General features: G+C 41.6%; 1 protein-coding gene across 7 annotated transcripts in view; it reads left to right on the top strand.

The window, feature by feature from the left end:
• The window catches only part of myo6b (myosin VIb), a 95,491-nt gene that overhangs the window by 35,622 nt on the left and 41,143 nt on the right, over positions 1-18,726 (top strand). For all 7 annotated transcript variants that reach the window (XR_006770920.1, XM_014210178.2, XM_014210177.2 and 4 more), the window contains exons 10-14: positions 7,075-7,155; positions 13,637-13,817; positions 14,581-14,725; positions 15,791-15,948; positions 16,240-16,331. Coding sequence is in view for 6 of the 7 variants with exons in the window: in XM_014210178.2 (XP_014065653.1) it covers positions 7,075-7,155; positions 13,637-13,817; positions 14,581-14,725; positions 15,791-15,948; positions 16,240-16,331 (657 nt within the window). In the remaining variant the exon portion in view is untranslated. The remainder of the gene's footprint in view (positions 1-7,074; positions 7,156-13,636; positions 13,818-14,580; positions 14,726-15,790; positions 15,949-16,239; positions 16,332-18,726) is intronic.

The raw sequence follows: 18,726 nt of genomic DNA, 5'->3' as shown, positions 1-18,726 counted from the left end.
CACCTGACCCAGATTATGGTTAATAATGGACTGTTTTTGGGTCGTGTAAACGACAAGAACAATTGTGTAAAGGCAGGGATGCAGGGCTGTGGTCCAAACAAAACATCTCCAAGCGTGCTCGCTCTAGTTCGTCAACGGCACAGTTCGGGGAGCTGAAAAAAGCACCTTATAGTTTAAGAATCTTCTTTCAGTCAGAAAAGGGCATTAGAATTACTTAGGAACTGGCACACTTTGGAGACTGTGTGTGGCCACTTTAAAACACCAGTTAGACCTCAATACAAACCTTGTTATATTTTTGTATTATGTTGCACCTACCCAAAATTTTCCAAGAACATTCTTTTCATGTTACTGAATGTATCCAGGGTATTTTCAGATTTTGTTATCAACAAATGCGGCAAAAAGTATAGACAATTTTGACTCCACATAAAATCAACAGTGTAATGTTTGGATTCAGTCTTGTTTCAGATTAACTGTTCTGAACGTTACTCAAATAATTTCCCCATAATCTCCAAACTGTTCCCTTTTAATTACCATGATGGTTATGCATATTCTTTTCGATATTTCTTCTGTAAGAAATATTTCAATTTAGCCCTATCCATATAGGCCAAGGGGGTTAAACGGAACGTTATTGAGACCAAGGCCTATTTTTCAAGGGAGCCCTGCACACAGTCATACAAATTCACAATATTTGCAATTCTAATGCAATATAGATGTATAAGCAATTTAAAAGAAGTACAGTGAGGGGAAAAAGTATTTGATCCCCTGCTGATTTTGTACGTTTGCCCACTGACAAAGAAATGATCAGTCTATAATTTTAATGGTAGGTTTATTTGAACAGTGAGAGACAGAATAACAACAAAATAATCCCGAAAAACGCATGTCAAAAATGTTATACATTTATTTGCATTTTAATGAGGGAAATAAGTATTTGACCCCCTCTCAATCAGAAAGATTTCTGGCTTCCAGGTGTCTTTTATACAGGTAACAAGCTGAGATTAGGAGCACACTCTTAAAGGGAGTGCTCCTAATCTCAGTTTGTTAGCTGTATAAAAGACACCTGTCCACAGAAGCAATCAATCAATCAGATTCCAAACTCTCCACCATGGCCAAGACCAAAGAGCTCTCCAAGGATGTCAGGGACAAGATTGTAGACCTACACAAGGCTGGAATGGGCTACAAGACCATCGCCAAGCAGCTTGGTGAGAAGGTGACAACAGTTGGTGCGATTATTCGCAAATGGAAGAAACACAAAAGAACTGTCAATCTCCCTCGGCCTGGGGCTCCATGCAAGATCTCACCTCGTGGAGTTGCAATGATCATGAGAACGGTGAGGAATCAGCCCAGAACTACACGGGAGGATCTTGTCAATGATCTCAAGGCAGCTGGGACCATAGTCACCAAGAAAACAATTGGTAACACACTACGCCGTGAAGGACTGAAATCCTGCAGCGCCCGCAAGGTCCCCCTACTCAAGAAAGCACATATACATGCCCGTCTGAAGTTTGCCAATGAACATCTGAATGATTCAGAGGACAACTGGGTGAAAGTGTTGTGGTCAGATGATACCAAAATGGAGCTCTTTGGCATCAACTCGACTCGCCGCGTTTGGAGGAGGAGGAATGCTGCCTATGACCTCAAGAACACTATCCCCACGTCAAACATGAAGGTGGAAACATTATGCTTTGGTGGTGTTTTTCTGCTAAGGGGACAGGACAACTTCACCGCATCAAAGGGACGATGGACGGGGCCATGTACCGTCAAATCTTGGGTGAGAACCTCCTTCCCTCAGCCAGGGCATTGAAAATGGGTCGTGGATGGGTATTCCAGCATGACAATGACCCAAAACACACGGCCAAGGCAACAAAGGAGTGGCTCAAGAAGAAGCAAATTAAGGTCCTGGAGTGGCCTAGCCAGTCTCCAGACCTTAATCCCATAGAAAATCTGTGGAGGGAGCTGAAGTTTCGAGTTGCCAAACGTCAGCCTCGAAACCTTAATGACTTGGAGAAGATCTGCAAAGAGGAGTGTGACAAAATCCCTCCTGAGATGCTTGCAAACCTGGTGGCCAACTACAAGAAACGTCTGTGATTGCCAACAAGGGTTTTGCCACCAAGTACTAAGTCATGTTTTGCAGAGGGGTCAAATACTTATTTCCCTCATTAAAATGCAAATCATTTTATAACATTTTTGACATGGGTTTTTCTGGATTTTTTTGTTGTTATTCTGTCTCTCACTGTTCAAATAAACCTACCATTAAAATCATAGACTGGTCATTCCTTTGTCAGTGGGCAAACGTACAAAATCAGCAGGGGATCAAATACTTTTTTCCCTCACTGTAACTTACAAAACACGATCATGAAAAGCAAACACATTCCTCAGTAAAAAAGTCAACTATCTGAACCGTCCCAGCGGCACCAAAACATCCAACCTTAGAGTTCTGGAGATCATTCCACAAGGAAGGTGCAAAAAAATACTAAACACACATTTACCTAACCCAGTGGAGACTGAAGGGACCTCCAGAGTTAGCCATCCCTGAGATCGGGTCTGGTGACTCGTATGTCTGTAATTTAAAGATGAAGTAAGGTATGGCGGAAGTTTGCACAAGAGGGCGTTATAAACAACGAGACTTAAGAGAGGGCCAGACTACTTTCTGATACAGAATGCAGTGTGATGTGTACTGAACCTATCGCCCATAATAAAGCGTAGTGCCCGATGATAACTGCGTCCAATGGCTTCAATACAGTGGCAGCTGCATTCATATGGACGATATCGCCACAGTCTAAAGCCGGAATGAATGTCTACTGAATTATTTGTTTTCTGCTATTTAACCAAAGGCATGCCCTATCCTTTAAAGGAAGCACATTTTAATTATTCTTAACCAACTCATCAATATGCTTTTTGAAAGATAGCTTTTCGTCAATCCAGATACCCAGATATTTATAAGTGGGGACACGATCAATGTGGGAACCATCCAATGTAAATATGCATAGATCATCCAATACATTTTTAAGCTTTTTGGAAAATAACATACAGTTGAAGTCTGAAGTTTACATACACCTTAGCCAAATACATTTAAACTCAGTTTTTCACAATTCCTGACATTTAATCCTAGTAGAAATTCTGTCTTAGGTCAGTTAGAAACAACACTTTATTTAAAAAATGTGAAATGTCAGAATAATAGTAGAGAGAATTATTTATTTCAGCTTTTATTTCTTTCATCACATTCCAAGTGGGTCAGAAGTTTACATACACTCAATTAGTATTTGTTAACATTGCCTTTAAATTGTTTAACATGGGTCAAACATTTCGGATAGCCTTCCACAAGTTTCCCACAATAAGTTAGGTGAATTTTGGCCCATTCCTCCTGACAGAGCTGGTGTAACTGAGTCAGGTTGTAGGCCTCCTTGCTCGCACACACTTTTTCAGTTCTGCCCACAAAGTTTCTATAGAATTGAGGTCAGGGCTTTGTGATGGCCACTCCAATACCTTGACTTTGTTGTCCTTAAGCCATTTTGCCACAACTTTGGAAGACCCATTTGCGACCAAGCTTTTACTTCCTGACTGATGTCTTGAGATGTTGCTTCAATATATCCACATAATTATCCTACCTCATGATGCCATCTATTTTGTGAAGTGCACCAGTCCCTCCTGCAGCAAAGCACCCCCACAACATGATGCTGCCACCCCTGTGCTTCACAATTGGGATGGTGTTCTTCGGCTTGCAAGCCTCCCCCTTTTTCCTCCAAACATAACGATGGTCATTATGGCCAAACGGTTTTATTTTTGTTTCATCAGACCAGAGGACATTTCTCCAAAAAGTATGATCTTTGTCCCCATGTGCAGTTGCAAAACGTAGTCTGGCTTTTTTTGGCGGTTTTGGAGCAGTGGCTTCTTCCTTGCTGAGCGACCTTTCAGGTTATGTTGATATAGGACTCGTTTTACTGTGGATATAGATACTTTTGTACTTGTTTCCTTCAGCATCTTCACAAGGTTGTTTGCTGTTGTTCTGGGATTGATTTGCACTTAAGTCTCGCTATATCAGGGACTGACTGATTTTACATAGGTAATGTTAGCTATGGCTAGAGATGTTTATAATCATAGTTTGTCCCCTGGATATCAAAGCATTGACATCAAAGCATTATCTAACTTAGCTGGCATAATAATATAGCTACCTAGCTAGCTAGTCAATGAGGTGACGCTAACTCTGAAAGCCCCCCCCATTTGAAAAATAATGCTACTGTAACATTACCAAATGATATACATGACCATACTGTAAGCTGTTTTCTAGATAGCTAATGAACTTAGCTAGCTGAATAGCATTTACTAAAATGGACTAACTTAACCTTGGTAACATTAGCAGATTGCATTATATTTTAGATATAACCAACTTTGACAGTTCTCACTAACCTATGAAAATGAATGCTATAGCTACTGTAACTTTACTGTACCATTACCATGCTAGCTAGCTAGCTTGCCTCGCAGCTAAGTTAAGCAACAACTATTGATAGCCACAAGTTAGCGGTTGATATTTAAATTCTGCTGTCTGAGAACAAGTTGGCTCTGGTTAATATTTATGGGGCAGCAGGTAGCCTAGTGGTTAGAGCGTTGGGCCAGTAACCGAAAGATTGCCGGATGGACTCTCCGACCTGACATGGTAAAAATCGGTCATTCTGCCCCTGAATAAGGCAGATAACCCACTGTTCCCTGGTAGGCCGTCATTGTAAATAAGAATTTGTTCTTAACTGACTTGCCTATTTGAATAAAGGATACATTTAAAAAATATATAATAGTAAATATCACCATTGCAGTAGCTTGCATGTTTTTAATCATACCTTGTGGTATGAAAAGCTGATAGTCCAGGAGAAGGTAGGTTGGTTGGTTGGCTGGCTAGCTAGCTACAGTTCTGTCTCGATCGTGTAGTGTCTGGACGTCTCTATTTTATTTCCAGGTGCTTGTCTGAGTCAACCAATAGTGTCGCACCCCTCCATCTTTCGAAAGATGGAAAGATGGACGTGTGTGTCGGTAGAGGCTGTGTCCTTCTTCCAAATAATGAGAAGTTATACATGACTGGCTTTTGAAACATGCACATGGAGATGATTGGACATGGTTGACAGCCTAATGTGAGTAAAATAGCACCATGTTCTACCAAGTGAGCTACAGGGGTCCACCACAATTATAGTTGTTATTTTGGGTATTTTTCACGGTATGATTATAGCAAGTCTCCACAGTGACAGTCACATCAACAGAAGCAATAAACTAAACTCAGCAAAAAAAGAAACGTCCTCTCACGGTCAACTGTGTTTATTTTCAGCAAACTTAACATGTGTAAATATTTGTATGAACATAACAAGATTGAACAGCTGAGACATATACTGAACAAGTTCCACAGACATGTGACTAACAGAAATTGAATAGTGTCCCTGAACAAAGGGGGGGTCAAAATCAAAAGTAACAGTCAGTATCTGGTGTGGCCACCAGCTGCATTCAGTACTGCAGGGCATCTCCTCCTCATGGACTGCACCAGATTTGCCAGTTCTTGCTGTGAGACGTTACCCCACTCTTCCACCAAGGCACCTGCAAGTTCACTGACATTTCTGGGGGGAATGGCCCTAGCCCTCACCCTCCAATCCAACAGGTCCCAGACTTGCTCAATGGCATTGAGATCCGGGCTCTTCGCTGGCCATGGCAGAACACTGACATTCCTGTCTTGCACGAAATCACGCACAGAACGAGCAGTATGGCTGGTGGCATTGTCATGCTGGAGGGTCATGTCAGGATGAGCCTGCAGGAAGGGTACCACATGAGGGAGGAGGATGTCTTCCCTGTAATGCACAGCGTTGAGATTGCCTGCAATGACAACAAGCTCAGTCCGATGATCTGTGACACACCGCCCCAGACCATGACAGACCCTCCACCTCCAAATCAATCCCGCTCTAGGAGGGTACAGGCCTCGGTGTAATGCTCATTCCTTCGACGATAAACGCGAATCCGACCATCACCCCTGGTGAGACAAAACTGTGACTTGTTAGTGAAGAGAACTTTTTTGCCAGTCCTGTCTGGTCCTGCGACGGTGGGTTTGTGCCCATAGGCGACGTTGTTGACGGTGATGTCTGGTGAGGACCTGCCTTACAACAGGCCTACAAGCCCTCAGTCCAGCCTCTCTCAGCCTATTGCGGACAGTCTGAGCACTGATGGAGGGATTGTGCGTTCCTGATGTAACTCGGGCAGTTGTTGTTGCCATCCTGTATCTGACGCCCTGTAGCACTGTCTTAGGCATCTCACAGTTCGGACATTGCAATTTATTGCCCTGGCCACGTCTGCAGTCCTCATGCCTCCTTTCAGCATGCCTAAGGCATGTTCACACAGATGAGCAGGGACCCTGGGCATCTTTTTTTTGTGTTTTTCAGAGTCAGTAGAAAGGCCTCTTTAGTGTCCTAAGTTTTCATAACTGTGACCTTAATTGCCTACCGTCTGTAAGCTGTTAGTGTCTTAACGTCCGTTCCACAGGTGCATGTTCATTAATTGTTTATGGTTCATTGAACTAAGCATGGGAAACCGTGTTTAAACCCTTTACAATGAAGATCTATGAAGTTATTTGGATTTTTACGAATGATCTTTGAAAGACAGGGTCCTGAAAAAGGGCCGTTTCTTTTTTTGCTGAGTTTACAATGCAATTAAAGCCAAGTGAACTGTGAAACCACGTTTGGATATTAGATAGTTCATCTTTGAACATGACAAAAAACAAAGCCACTGTTCTTGCATGCATTGTTACCCTACAACCTTTATTAATAAAAAATATACTGGCTTAGGGTAAGATACTGTATTTTCAGGACCAGACGTATGAAAAATGCGTTTTGTCCCTAAGGCATTCACTTTGCACAATCCACTTTTGGTCTCTTGTCCGATAAGCAATTTGCCCAAATCGTGATCCGTCTCATTCTAATCAAATGTTATGCCAATGTCTCTGTCACTCAATTATAAACATATCCAACATAGTTTAGCTTATAGGTTGTGTCTACAGATGTGTCATTTCTGAAATGCTAATTGTTTGTGTATGCTCTCCTTTGTCCCTCATAGTATTTGAATCGAGGATGCACCAGATACTTTGCCAGCAAGGACACAGACAAACAGATCATGCAGAATCGTAAGAGTCCTGAGGTACTGTACCTTTCAGCTTATTGTCTTCTACCTCTCTTCAATGTAGAAAATAGTAAAAAAAAAAAAAAATTAAATAACCCTGGAATGAATAGGTGTGTCCAAACTTTTGACTGGTACTAACATATATTTATTTAATTTTTACTTTTACCCCTTTTTTGTGATATCCAATTGGTAGTTGCAGTCTTGTCCCATCGCTGCAACTCCCGTACGGACTTGGGAGAGGTGAAGGTCGAGAGCTATGCGTCCTCTGAAACACGGCCCTGCCAAGCCGCACTGCTTCTTGACACACTGCTCGCTTAACCCGGAAGCCAGCCGCACCAATGTGCCGGAGAAAACACCGTAAAACTGGCGACCGAAGTCAGCGTGCATGTGCCCGGCCCGCCACAGGAGTTGCTAGTGCGCGATGGGACAAGGACATCCCGGCCAGCGAAACCCTCCGCTAACCCGGACGACGCTGGTCCAATTGTGCGCTGCCTCATGGGTCTCCTGGTCGCGGCCGGCTGTAGCACAGCCTAGGATAGAGCCCAGGTCTGTAGTGACGCCTCAAGCACTGAGATGCAGTGCCTTAGACCGATGCGCCACTCGGGAGGCTCTAAGACAAGATTTTTTAATGGAAAAACTGTTACTCTAGTGAAAGGAGGATAAACTGCACTGATTCCAGAAAAAAATGTGCCTAGGCTCTGAAGACTGAGCTGCCTCATGCTAGCCAGCTGGAAAACAACAACATAGGATACATTTTCAGTGTATTGGTATTTAGCTATGTTTTTGTCGATTGTAGGACTGTTGCCACAGAATTCTACATTCGTAAAAGGCTAATATCGGTCGATAACATCGGTCACCCGATAAATCGGTCGGGATCTAGTCGATATTAGTATTTTTGAGGCATCATTTCCAATTCAACCCGAAAGTAGTGTTGTCTGTACGATACCAGATTTTCCTTGGCAATTCATTTTTATCTTGAAGCAGACTAAACTCTATGGTGCTTTTTAAAACCTACTTTTGTAAAATATTGTGTTCTATAGCTTGCAAAATAAACAAATGTGACTCTGGGTGACAAGGCTGTTTTTCCAACATTAGGACTGTTTTTCTTCAAGATATGTATGTCTTTTTTTTGCTTCCTTCCGAAAGTATCTAAAATGTATTGTGAAGCTCAACAGTCACTTATAGATGATTAGAACATGATGCGTGAAAAATTATAATATAGGTACCATGACTTGGGATTTGTAACACAAATTCTGAAACAATAGCATTTGGAAATTGTGCCAGGGAAACTAAACCAAAGCTTGGATTGCTGTAATACCTTGTCCATAGTCTGATTTCAGGGTAAGGAAACCAATATTTTGTCATTTCTGTGAACTATCTTGAGTCTAGGCTACGAATATAACTATGGGCTTTCATCATTTTATGCATGCATGGCTTTCTCCCGTTTAAACAATGAATTAATCGGAGTTCCTTCTCAAAAAGTTTTGAAAGCCTAAAAACGTAATGTAGCCAGGGGACTAATAACGACAGAGAAGAAACAATATCAATATCTTATTGAACGATCTAATGACAAGTTTAATCAAGTTTAAGTTTAATAAGAAAGAAACTATCCAAGTGGGGCTGGAAAAATTGCTCCATGCGAGGTTGAAAACCAATTGGCCAATCCTCCTACTAGACCTATCATAAAAGCTTTAAAGGGAAATTCTGCCACTTTTCAACCTCATTATCTCCAGCACCATACCAGTGTCTACATATATGAAAACGGAGCGTGGTTAACAAGATAAGAAGAAAGTTCCTGAAAAATGCTTCTCTGTGTGATTACAGGGTAGGATTAAAGGAAGAAAAACACAGATTTTAAAAATTTGCAACGGGTTTCTAGCCAGAGGGAGGTTATTTTCTTGCTCCCCACGTCACCGCTAATCTCATAGTATTTGATAATCACTGTTTTTAAAATGTTTTTATTTTTTTATATTAATCGGGTGTAACTTTCTTTGTAAAAATGCGCCGTTTTCACATAATGTGCATTTGGAAAGTATTTAGACCCCTTGACTTTTTCCACATTTTGTTACATTGCAGCCTTCTAAAATAGATTACATTTGTTTTTTCCCCCCTCAATCTGCACACAATACTCCATAATGACAAAGCAAAAACAGGTTTTTAGAAATCACATTTACATAAGTTTTCAGACCCTTTACTTAGTATTTTGTTGAAGCAGCCTTGGCAGCGATTACAGCCTTTAGTCTTTTTGGGTATGACGCTACAAGCTTTGCACACCTGTATTTGGGGAGTTTCTCCCATTCTTCTCTGCAGATCTTCTTAAGCTCTGGAAGGTTGAATGGGGAGTGTCGCTGCCCAGCTATTTCCAGGTCTTTCCAGAGATGTTAGATCGGGTTCAAGTCCAGGCTCTGGCTGGGACACTCAATGACATTCAGAGACTTGTCCCGAAGCCACTCCTGCATTGTCTTGGCTGTGTGCTTAGGGTCGTTGTCCTGTTGGAAGGTGAACCTTCGCCCCAGTCTGAGGTCCTGAGCGCTCTGAAGCAGGTTTTCTTCAAGGATCTCTTTGGACTTCCCCCAATTGGAGTAAACTAATAAACAATAACACTTAGGCTTCTACCATCAGTTTATACATCTTATACACATTTTACAGACACAATCTATTTTACAATAGTTATATTTTGTTTATTTTTAGTCCTTCTATTTCTGATTTTTGTTTTCTATTTGTAACTGTGCTATTTCACACAATTTCTGAACCTATATACATTGTACAGACCCCGTATGTTTTACATTGGTTATCTTGTTATTAGTCCCACCCTTCAGCTCCATTCAACCCCTTCCATCTATCTCTTAACACCGTCCATTTTGGATTTCTATTTGCCATATATTTTTCAACTGTGCTGTGATGCTTCACAAAAGTACTGAATCTTTCTATTCTCATAGCTTCTACAGATTACAAATTAAAGATAAACATTTTTGCTAAAATAATTATTATATTATTGATTGATTGACTATGGCTTTTTAAATCACCCAGTATTGCTATCTGCAGCATTAGTTCTAGGCAAATGTTGCAATTCTTCAGCTATCCCTGGCCCGGTGACCAAAAACGAGCTACATATGGATAATACCAAAATAAATGATCTAATGACTCTGCCTCCTCACAGCAAAATCTGCAGAGCTCGGAAGGTTGTATCCCCCATATATATAACATTCTATTGGTTGCAAGAATTTTGTATAGTAATTCAGTTTTGAATCCGGCGTTGTTTTGCGTATCAATTCATAAACCATGTGCCATGGAATGGGTACATCGAAAATCTCTAACCAACTATTTAGCCATTTATATGGCACAGCTGTCCGTTTTTTGGTCCTTAAATGAAATTGGTATATATTTTTATTTATCACACTTTTCTTTAACCATTTATGTTCTTTAATGCAGGGCCGACATACAAGTTCCTTACTTTTTTCCCTTTCTACTTGCCTCTTCCATTTTTGTGGTAACGCTGAAATTAGTTGGTTGTAATTTTGTGTAGAGCAGACATTTCCATGTCTGTGTTAGCTGCATGTGTGACATAGCTCCACCATTCCTATTTATGATATCATTCACTAAAATGATACCTTTTTTAAATATTTATTCGAAAATGTTTTTTTTTAATCAATTAGTATATTTGAGTTTAACCACAATATTTGTTGTATTATTTGTTCTGTCTTTTCAGGTGGATTAAACTGAAATTGCAATCTCTTTGGACTTTGCTCAGTTCATCTTTCCCTCTATCCTGACTAGTCTCAGTCCCTGTCGCTCAAAAACGTCCCCACAGCATCATGCTGCCACCACCATGCTTCACCGTAGGGATGGTGGCAGGTTTCCTCTAGACTTAATGCTTGGCATTCAGGGAATCATCAGACCAGAGAATCTTGTTTCTCGTAGTCTGAGAGTCCTTTGGGTGCCTTTTGGCAAACACCAAATGGGCTGTCATGTGCCTTTTACCGAGGAGTGGCTTTCATCTGGCCACTCTACCATAAATGCCTGATTGGTGGAGTGCTGCAGAGATGGTTGTCCTTCTGGAAGGTTCTCCCATCTCCACAGAGGAACTATGGAGCTCTTTTAGAGTTACCATCGGGTTTTTGGTCACCTCTCTGACCAAGGCCCTTCTCCCCCGATTGCTCAGTTTGGCCAGGCGGCCAGCTGTAGAAAGAGTTTTGGTGGTTCCAAACTTCTTCCATTTAAGAATGATGGAGGACACTGTGTTCTTGGGAACCTTCAATGCTGCAGAAATGTTTTGGTACCGTTCCCCAAATCTGTGCCTCAACACAATCCTGTCTCGGAGCTCTACGGACAATTCCTTCAACCTCATGGCTTGGTTTTTGCTCTGACATGCACTGTCAACTGTGTGACCTTATATAGACAGGTGTGTGCCTTTCCAAATCATGTCCATTCAATTGAATTTACCACAGGTAGACTCCAATCAAGTTGTAGAAACATCTCAAGGATGATCAATGGAAACAGGATGCACCTGAGCACAATTTCGAGTCTCATAGCAAAGGGTCTAAATGCTTATGTAAATAATGTATTTCAGTTTTTCAATATTTTATACATTTGCTTAAAATTCAAAAAAACCTGTTTTTGCTTAGTCATTATGGGGAATTGTGTTTAGATTGATGAGGAAAAAAATGTATTTAATCCATTTTAGAATAAGGCTGTAATGTGGAAAAAAGTCAAGGGGTCTGAATACTTTCTGAATGTACTGTATGTAGACACTGGTATTGTACTGGATATGATGAAAATAAGGTTAGAAATTGGTGGAATTGCCCTTCAAGACTAGTTAAAGTTATGTACTGGATATTCATAACAGTATATTTCCCAAATATTCAAATATCCTAAGAAGTTGTTGGCGCTTTCAAAAAGAACAAGAATGAAAGTCTTAGTCTATAGGCCTAGGCATATTCTCAATCATAGCTTTATGAGAGATTGAACAAACAATATTAAGATAGGAGGAGGATGCAAATATAGCAGTTATTATCTAGTTCTGAAGACTGTCTAGACTTTTCTTCTATCTAGCCCTTGATTTATAGCCTAACTTTCTGCCGTTCATCAGTTGACTGTCACTTTGCGCCGTCATGTGTGTGCCACATTGACACAGACAGACACACACAAACCTCTTCCATGCTGAAGCTTCACCAGTAAGGAATATTAAAAAAGATTTGCCTGCACTTAGCCTCTACCCAGGCTTTCAACATTATCTTTCGTCATGATTCGTCCAGTTGTTAGCATGCAATTTCGCGCTATAGGCCTACGGAGTTTAAAAACCCTCACATTATTATACTTTTTTGGGTTGGCCAATAGGGAGCAATACCATCATATATCTGCGGTTTTATGAGTACATAATCACAATAGGACAAAGGTTGACATCGCCCAACCTTAGATATAGGGTATAGGAAGTATTCATGCCAAACTGTATCAAGGATTGTATTTAGAAATAAATAACTTCCGGTGCTTTGGCTTAGGTGAAAGTCTGGCAAATCTGTTGTAGGCTATGTGTAAATTGACAAATTTAAACAGGCCTATGAATTTACCATTTTAACAATGAACCAAATGTACCTTTTCACAGCTTCTATTCAGTGTGTTGAGAGAGCAATGATCTCATGACAGTTGCGGTGTAACTAATAAAGCTTGCACGTCTCTTTGCCCTGCCTCATGTCTATGTAATGCAGGATGATGAGGTGATGATGCTTTCCTTAGAAGACACTCTTTGTTTTGCTCACTATGTAAACTCCATGCTTGAGATTGTAGTGCAAACAGGAGCTATGCAGAGCATGCTTCTTTATCAATGTGCATGGGATTTTTATTTATCCAGCTTCTGTCAGGCTCAGAATGTCACAGTGTGGTGAATTATCCATCTAAGGAGATACTGTTACAGACACACACTTATGACTGGTCAGGGGAAATCCAACAACCAAAATCTCACGGAAGTGAAGTCGTGTTGGAACAACATCACACTGTGACATTCGCTTTAGTGTGCCTCTGCTTTGAAGTCTGCCAGCCTTCATTCAAACCAGAAACCACAAATCCACTGTACTTATCTATGCCTCTGCTTTTATCTGTCAGTGGTGGATTTCTAATTTCTGATATTAGGGGTGAGACGTAGCATTTGACGCTAGGTCAGTCAAGGCTACTGTAGCACGGCAGTCTTGTTCCTACTGTAGGAAGGTGTGATGTGTGTGTGTGTGTGATGGCTCTCACATGAAAAATGACAGCCTAGAAGGGAGGCCAGGAGTTTTTCCTAGTCGGGTCACACGATGGCACTGGAAAGACTCTTGACTTTAGCTAGCACAGGGCCTGTATTCACAAAGAGTGCTGATCGAGGATCAGGTCACCCTGTCCATAATCATATTCAGTATAATCTAAAAGGCGAAACTGATCCTAGTTCAGCACTCCTACTTTGAGACTCTCTGTGAATACGGGCCTAGGTGTAGTATCCTGACTCTCCTGTCTCTCCGTCCTCCAGCATGTGAAGCTGGGTGCCCTGAAGGACCCTCTATTGGACGACCAGGGAGACTTCAACAGGATGTGCGGCGCCATGAAGAAGATTGGCCTGGATGACACGGAGAAGCTGGACCTGTTCAGGGTGGTGGCCGGGGTGCTGCACCTGGGCAACATTGACTTTGAGGAAACCGGGAGTACATCGGGTAAATCAAGTTACATAACTAACGTCTCTCTCTTAGTGTAGCTCTCTGGAGTATTAGAATGTACACACACTTACGCAGATACATGAGCATACAGACGTGTGTGTGTGTGTGTGTGTGTGTGTGTGTGCACAAGCACTCATCTGCATACACTCAATGGGGCTTATTGGTCCTTTTATTGTTCTGACAACATTGAATCCCTTGTTTAGTTTCTATAACGTGGCAGGAGGTCTACTCCCCACCCCTGGCTGACACATTCTTTGTAGGGTCTCACTGTCCCACTTTTGAAGTTCACCCATTGAAAAGGACTCTGAATCCACTCTCCTACCAGCTGCACAAGAGTGATGCAATACATCTGTCATATAAGAAAAGTGATGATTCAAGCTTATCTTGAGATGGATGATGTAATCGATTGCTGCCTCGAGAGCAGATATTACCTGGAACGTCGCTAGGTGCTCACTCTCCGTTGAAATGGTTACATGTTGACAGTTAATTTCCCTCTCTCAGACCATCTGTCTGTCTCTGCCCTTCAAAAGTACATTACTACTTCACTGCCTGTGACAAAGACAGTACTTCTTCTGCAGAATGTGGGGCGTGTATTCCCAGTATGGCTGTATTCAAGCATTTGGCAGGAGAAAGAAAGTACTAAAATCCATCAAATCCAATTGAGGGGGCATAATGGACGTTGCTCCATTTTCTTTTTGTGTGCACCAATAATTTTTGGGGGGGTGTGCGTGGTGCGTGCGCGTGGTGTGTGTGTTTCCAGGCGGCTGCATCCTGATGAACCAGTCTAGTCAGAAGCTGGCCTACTGTGCTGACTTGCTGGGCCTAGACCAGGAGGACCTGAGAGTCAGCCTCACCACCAGGGTCATGCTCACCACAGCAGGGGGCGCCAAAGGAACAGTTATCAAGTAAGACTACCTCTAATGCTGCGTTTAGATGGTATGAGGTAGACGGAAAACCCGAATTCATTGTTTTCGATGAGAGCACGACGGTAAATGACGTTGAGGCTGGCGGTGAATGCCATCAGCCGCCACGATAGATGGGACTTGCCGCCAGAGTTAAAAATGTTTGACTTTTGCCGTCTGCCGTAGTGTTGTTTTCTACCGGATGTTGATTTGCACAGTTTTGTTTACTGAAATCACTATAGCAATGCATACCGTCGTGCTGGCTTACTTTTGCCATCACCATCTTTCTTGCTTTCTTGTCCCGCTATGCCGACTGATATGACGGTTTTTGCTTCCCTCGTCTGAATGCAGCATTAAACTATCTCTACTGCTGCTGCACTTTTATACTTTTAAAGACTAATGCCCCATTTACATCGTGGCTTATTTGATTATGCCGTACGTCATCTTCACGGAGTCTTGCCCCGCTACTGAACAGTCAAGTGTAGTATTTGTAATGCAAAATGATGGAGAGCCTGTCTCTCGTCAGAGATCGCATAAATACATTGTTTCAGGTGATAATAAAACATGAGACTGAACATGAATAGATTATAGATGAGAATATGGGGTGGGGAAAGTGAGCAGTAATGGCACCTACAGTAACTTCAAACGTTAAAGGTTTGCTCTGAACCTGCTGCTTCAGCTCGATGCCTGTCCAGAAAAAAAACGGAGAGCAGAATACTTTTGGAATGTTTGAATTTTGATGAGTATTCCAGTCCACAGTGTAGCTACCAGCCATGAGACTGAGTGCAGGAAGGAGTGCTACACCATAGCTGAACTTGCTCACTTCAGAAGAACACCACTTTGTTCATAATCATCAACCCCTTTGAATAATTGAAGCCAAATGGTGTTGGGGAGAGTGCTAGGACAATTAGTCAGCCAGGGTTCAGGGAGTACAGTCACTTCTTCTAATGGCTTGTCTTTTGACCTCCTTACCTATGGCTGTATTGATTAAAAATGCTTTTTTTTTTTCAAATTAAAGAGTAGCCCAGTGTCCCAGTTTCGGCCTCTCACTTAGTTTTTTCCCCCCAGGGTGCCTCTGAGGGTGGAACAGGCGAACAACGCCCGGGACGCCCTGGCCAAGGCCGTGTACAGCTGCCTCTTCGATCACGTGGTCAGGAGGGTCAACCAGTGCTTCCCCTTCAAAACCTCCTCCAACTTCATCGGGGTGCTGGATATCGCCGGCTTCGGTAAGTCGGCCTAGAGCAGTGAGTTTGTCTGACAGTTTGTCTGTTTCTCTGTAAGTTTGTTTCTCGGTCTGCCTGTGAGTCTATCTAGCCATATTTCCGTTAATTTATCTTGTAGGTGTTTGTTTCCTTCATGTCCTCACATAAACTCTTTTTCTCGTCATGTTCTAAAATCTTTACTGACATAATTTGATATATTCAGTACCAGTAACTGCCTGAAGATGAGCATTATTCATTCCCACTTCAGACGTGGCAGATCATTTTCACTTTCAAATTGCTTCTCACCCCCCTCAGAATATTTTGAACACAACAGCTTTGAGCAGTTCTGCATCAACTACTGCAACGAGAAGCTGCAGCAGTTCTTCAACGAGCGCATCCTGAAAGAGGTGAGTGAGAGTGAAGTCTGGGGGTGTGGAGGTGGCTCGCTAGTGTTGTCACGATACCAGAATTTTGACTTTGATACCAGGTTTAGTGTTTTTTTTTTTTTAAGGAAGCCATGTATGCATTAATGAATTAATTATATAATCATACAATCAATTTGACTTTGTTTTTACCAATCTAACTACAAAACGACAATGGTAATCATTTATTTGAAAGATAAATCTCTATTGATTAACTGGGTAAATCAAGATGTAGCCTAGGTCTATTCACAATACAGGTGAATGCATATTATTCAATAGGAGTGTGTGCATTCATTGAGTTATTGAGCTTGTTTAGCTGATTTCAGGGGCTACAGATGACAAATAATCCCTACCATTTAGGACTTACTTTATTGGCGACTGCTAGGAGAACAGATTATTTTATTGTACTGCTTAACAACATTTCCTTTCAAGAATGAATCTCTTCTTTTATAAAAGTTTGCGCTGTCTCTTTAAGAATGTAATGACATCATTTGCGAGGCAGATGTGGCTGTGGAATCTGACTTTGTGGCTCTGGAATCTAGTGGAAACCAGATAGGTGAAAAAGTGAATAAGCTTTTGGTGGCGAGGGAGACGAAGCGAATTAATAACGTTTTTGGTGAGAATCAGCTTTGAAATCAGCATATTTTGCATTATCGTTTGCAAATTATCACAAAAAGTACTAGGGTAGTGAATTGATCTTGCTTCAGCTGTAAGCTAGCAAGGAAAATTTGCCTACAAAAAGAAAAACTGTTCTAGCCTGTATGGACATTGTTTTGCAAACAGTAATTAACAGTTTAAACATTTCTACATGCATTGTTGCAGTATTCAAGTGTGCTAACTCAGCATGAGTGAGGAGCTAACAATGCAGCCCAGAAAGCTCTAGCGAGGGGTTAAAGTTCTCCGTAATGGATTCAGGAGAGGTCTTTTTTGAGATCAGTGTAGATCCGGTTTGGAGATGGTATAGCCTAATACAGACAGAAGCATATCTGTTCTATGAAATATATTCCAAAATAACTGTATTCTCAAATATTTTATTTTGTCTGTTATACTGTGTGCACTGAACTGACATGCACGATTGTTGATGACACGCCGATGTTCAGAGGAAGGGAATGAAATAGTCTGTCCTCTATAATGCTCAAAACAGCTGCGCTCAACTCAGACAGCGGTGTGTAACATACTGTAGCTGCTGGCAAAGTAATTCAAAGCCTGTATTATAACATTTAGGATGTAACTTTTCAGTGCTACTATTTTTGCCATGTAATGTTGTTAATACAAAATCAGACAACCGCATAGTAGAATAGTTTACCTACAGCCTTATTCTAAAATGTATACACATTTTTTTCCCCTCATCAATCTACACACAATACCCCATCATGACAAAGAGAAAACAGTTTTTTTTTTAATAAAAACCAGAAATAGCTTATTTACATAAGCCTTCAGACCCTTTGCTATGAGACTCAAAATTAAGCTAAGGTGCATCCTGTTTCCATTGATCATCCTTGAGATGTTTCTACAACTTGAATGGAGTCTACCTGTGGTAAATTCAGTTGTTTGGACATGATTTGGAAAGGCACACAACTGTCTACAGTGGGGGGGAAAAGTATTTGATCCCCTGCTGATTTTGTACGTTTGCCCAGTTACAAAGAAATGATCAGTCTATAATTTTAATGGTAGGTTTATTTGAACAGTGAGAGACAGAATAACAACAACAAAAATCCAGAAAAACGCATGTAAAAAATTATTTGCATTTTAATGAGGGAAATAAGAATTTGACCCCTCTGCAAAACATGACTTAGTACTTGGTGGAAAAACCCTTGTTGGCAATCACAGAGGTCAGACGTTTCTTGTAGTTGGCCACCAGGTTTGCACACATCTCAGGAGGGATTTTGTCCCACTCCTCTTTGCAGATCTTCTCCAAGTCATTAAGGTTTCGAGACTGACATTTGACAACTCGAACCTTCAGCTCCCTCCACAGATTTTCTATGGGATTACGGTCTGGAGACTGGCTAGGCCACTCCAGGACCTTAATGTGCTGAGGGAAGGAGGTTCTCACCCAAGATTTGACGGTACATGGCCCCGTCAAATGATGCGGTGAAGTTGTCCTGTCCCCTTAGCAGAAAAACACCCCCAAAGCATAATGTTTCCACCTCCATGTTTGACGGTGGAGATGGTGTTCTTGGGGTCATTGGCAGCATTCCACCTCCTCCAATCACGGCGAGTTGAGTTGATGCCAAAGAGCTCCATTTTGGTCTCATCTGACCACAACACTTTCACCAGTTGTCCTCTGAATCATTCAGATGTTCATTGGCAAACTTCAGACGGGCATGTATATGTATTCTTGAGCAGGGGGACCTTGCGGGCGCTGCAGGATTTCAGTCCT

Source organism: Salmo salar, chromosome ssa09 (assembly GCF_905237065.1).
Source record: "Salmo salar chromosome ssa09, Ssal_v3.1, whole genome shotgun sequence".
NCBI lineage: Eukaryota > Metazoa > Chordata > Actinopteri > Salmoniformes > Salmonidae > Salmo > Salmo salar.
Note: the sequence above shows the minus strand (reverse complement) of the source record. Positions and strands in the feature narration are given on the sequence as shown.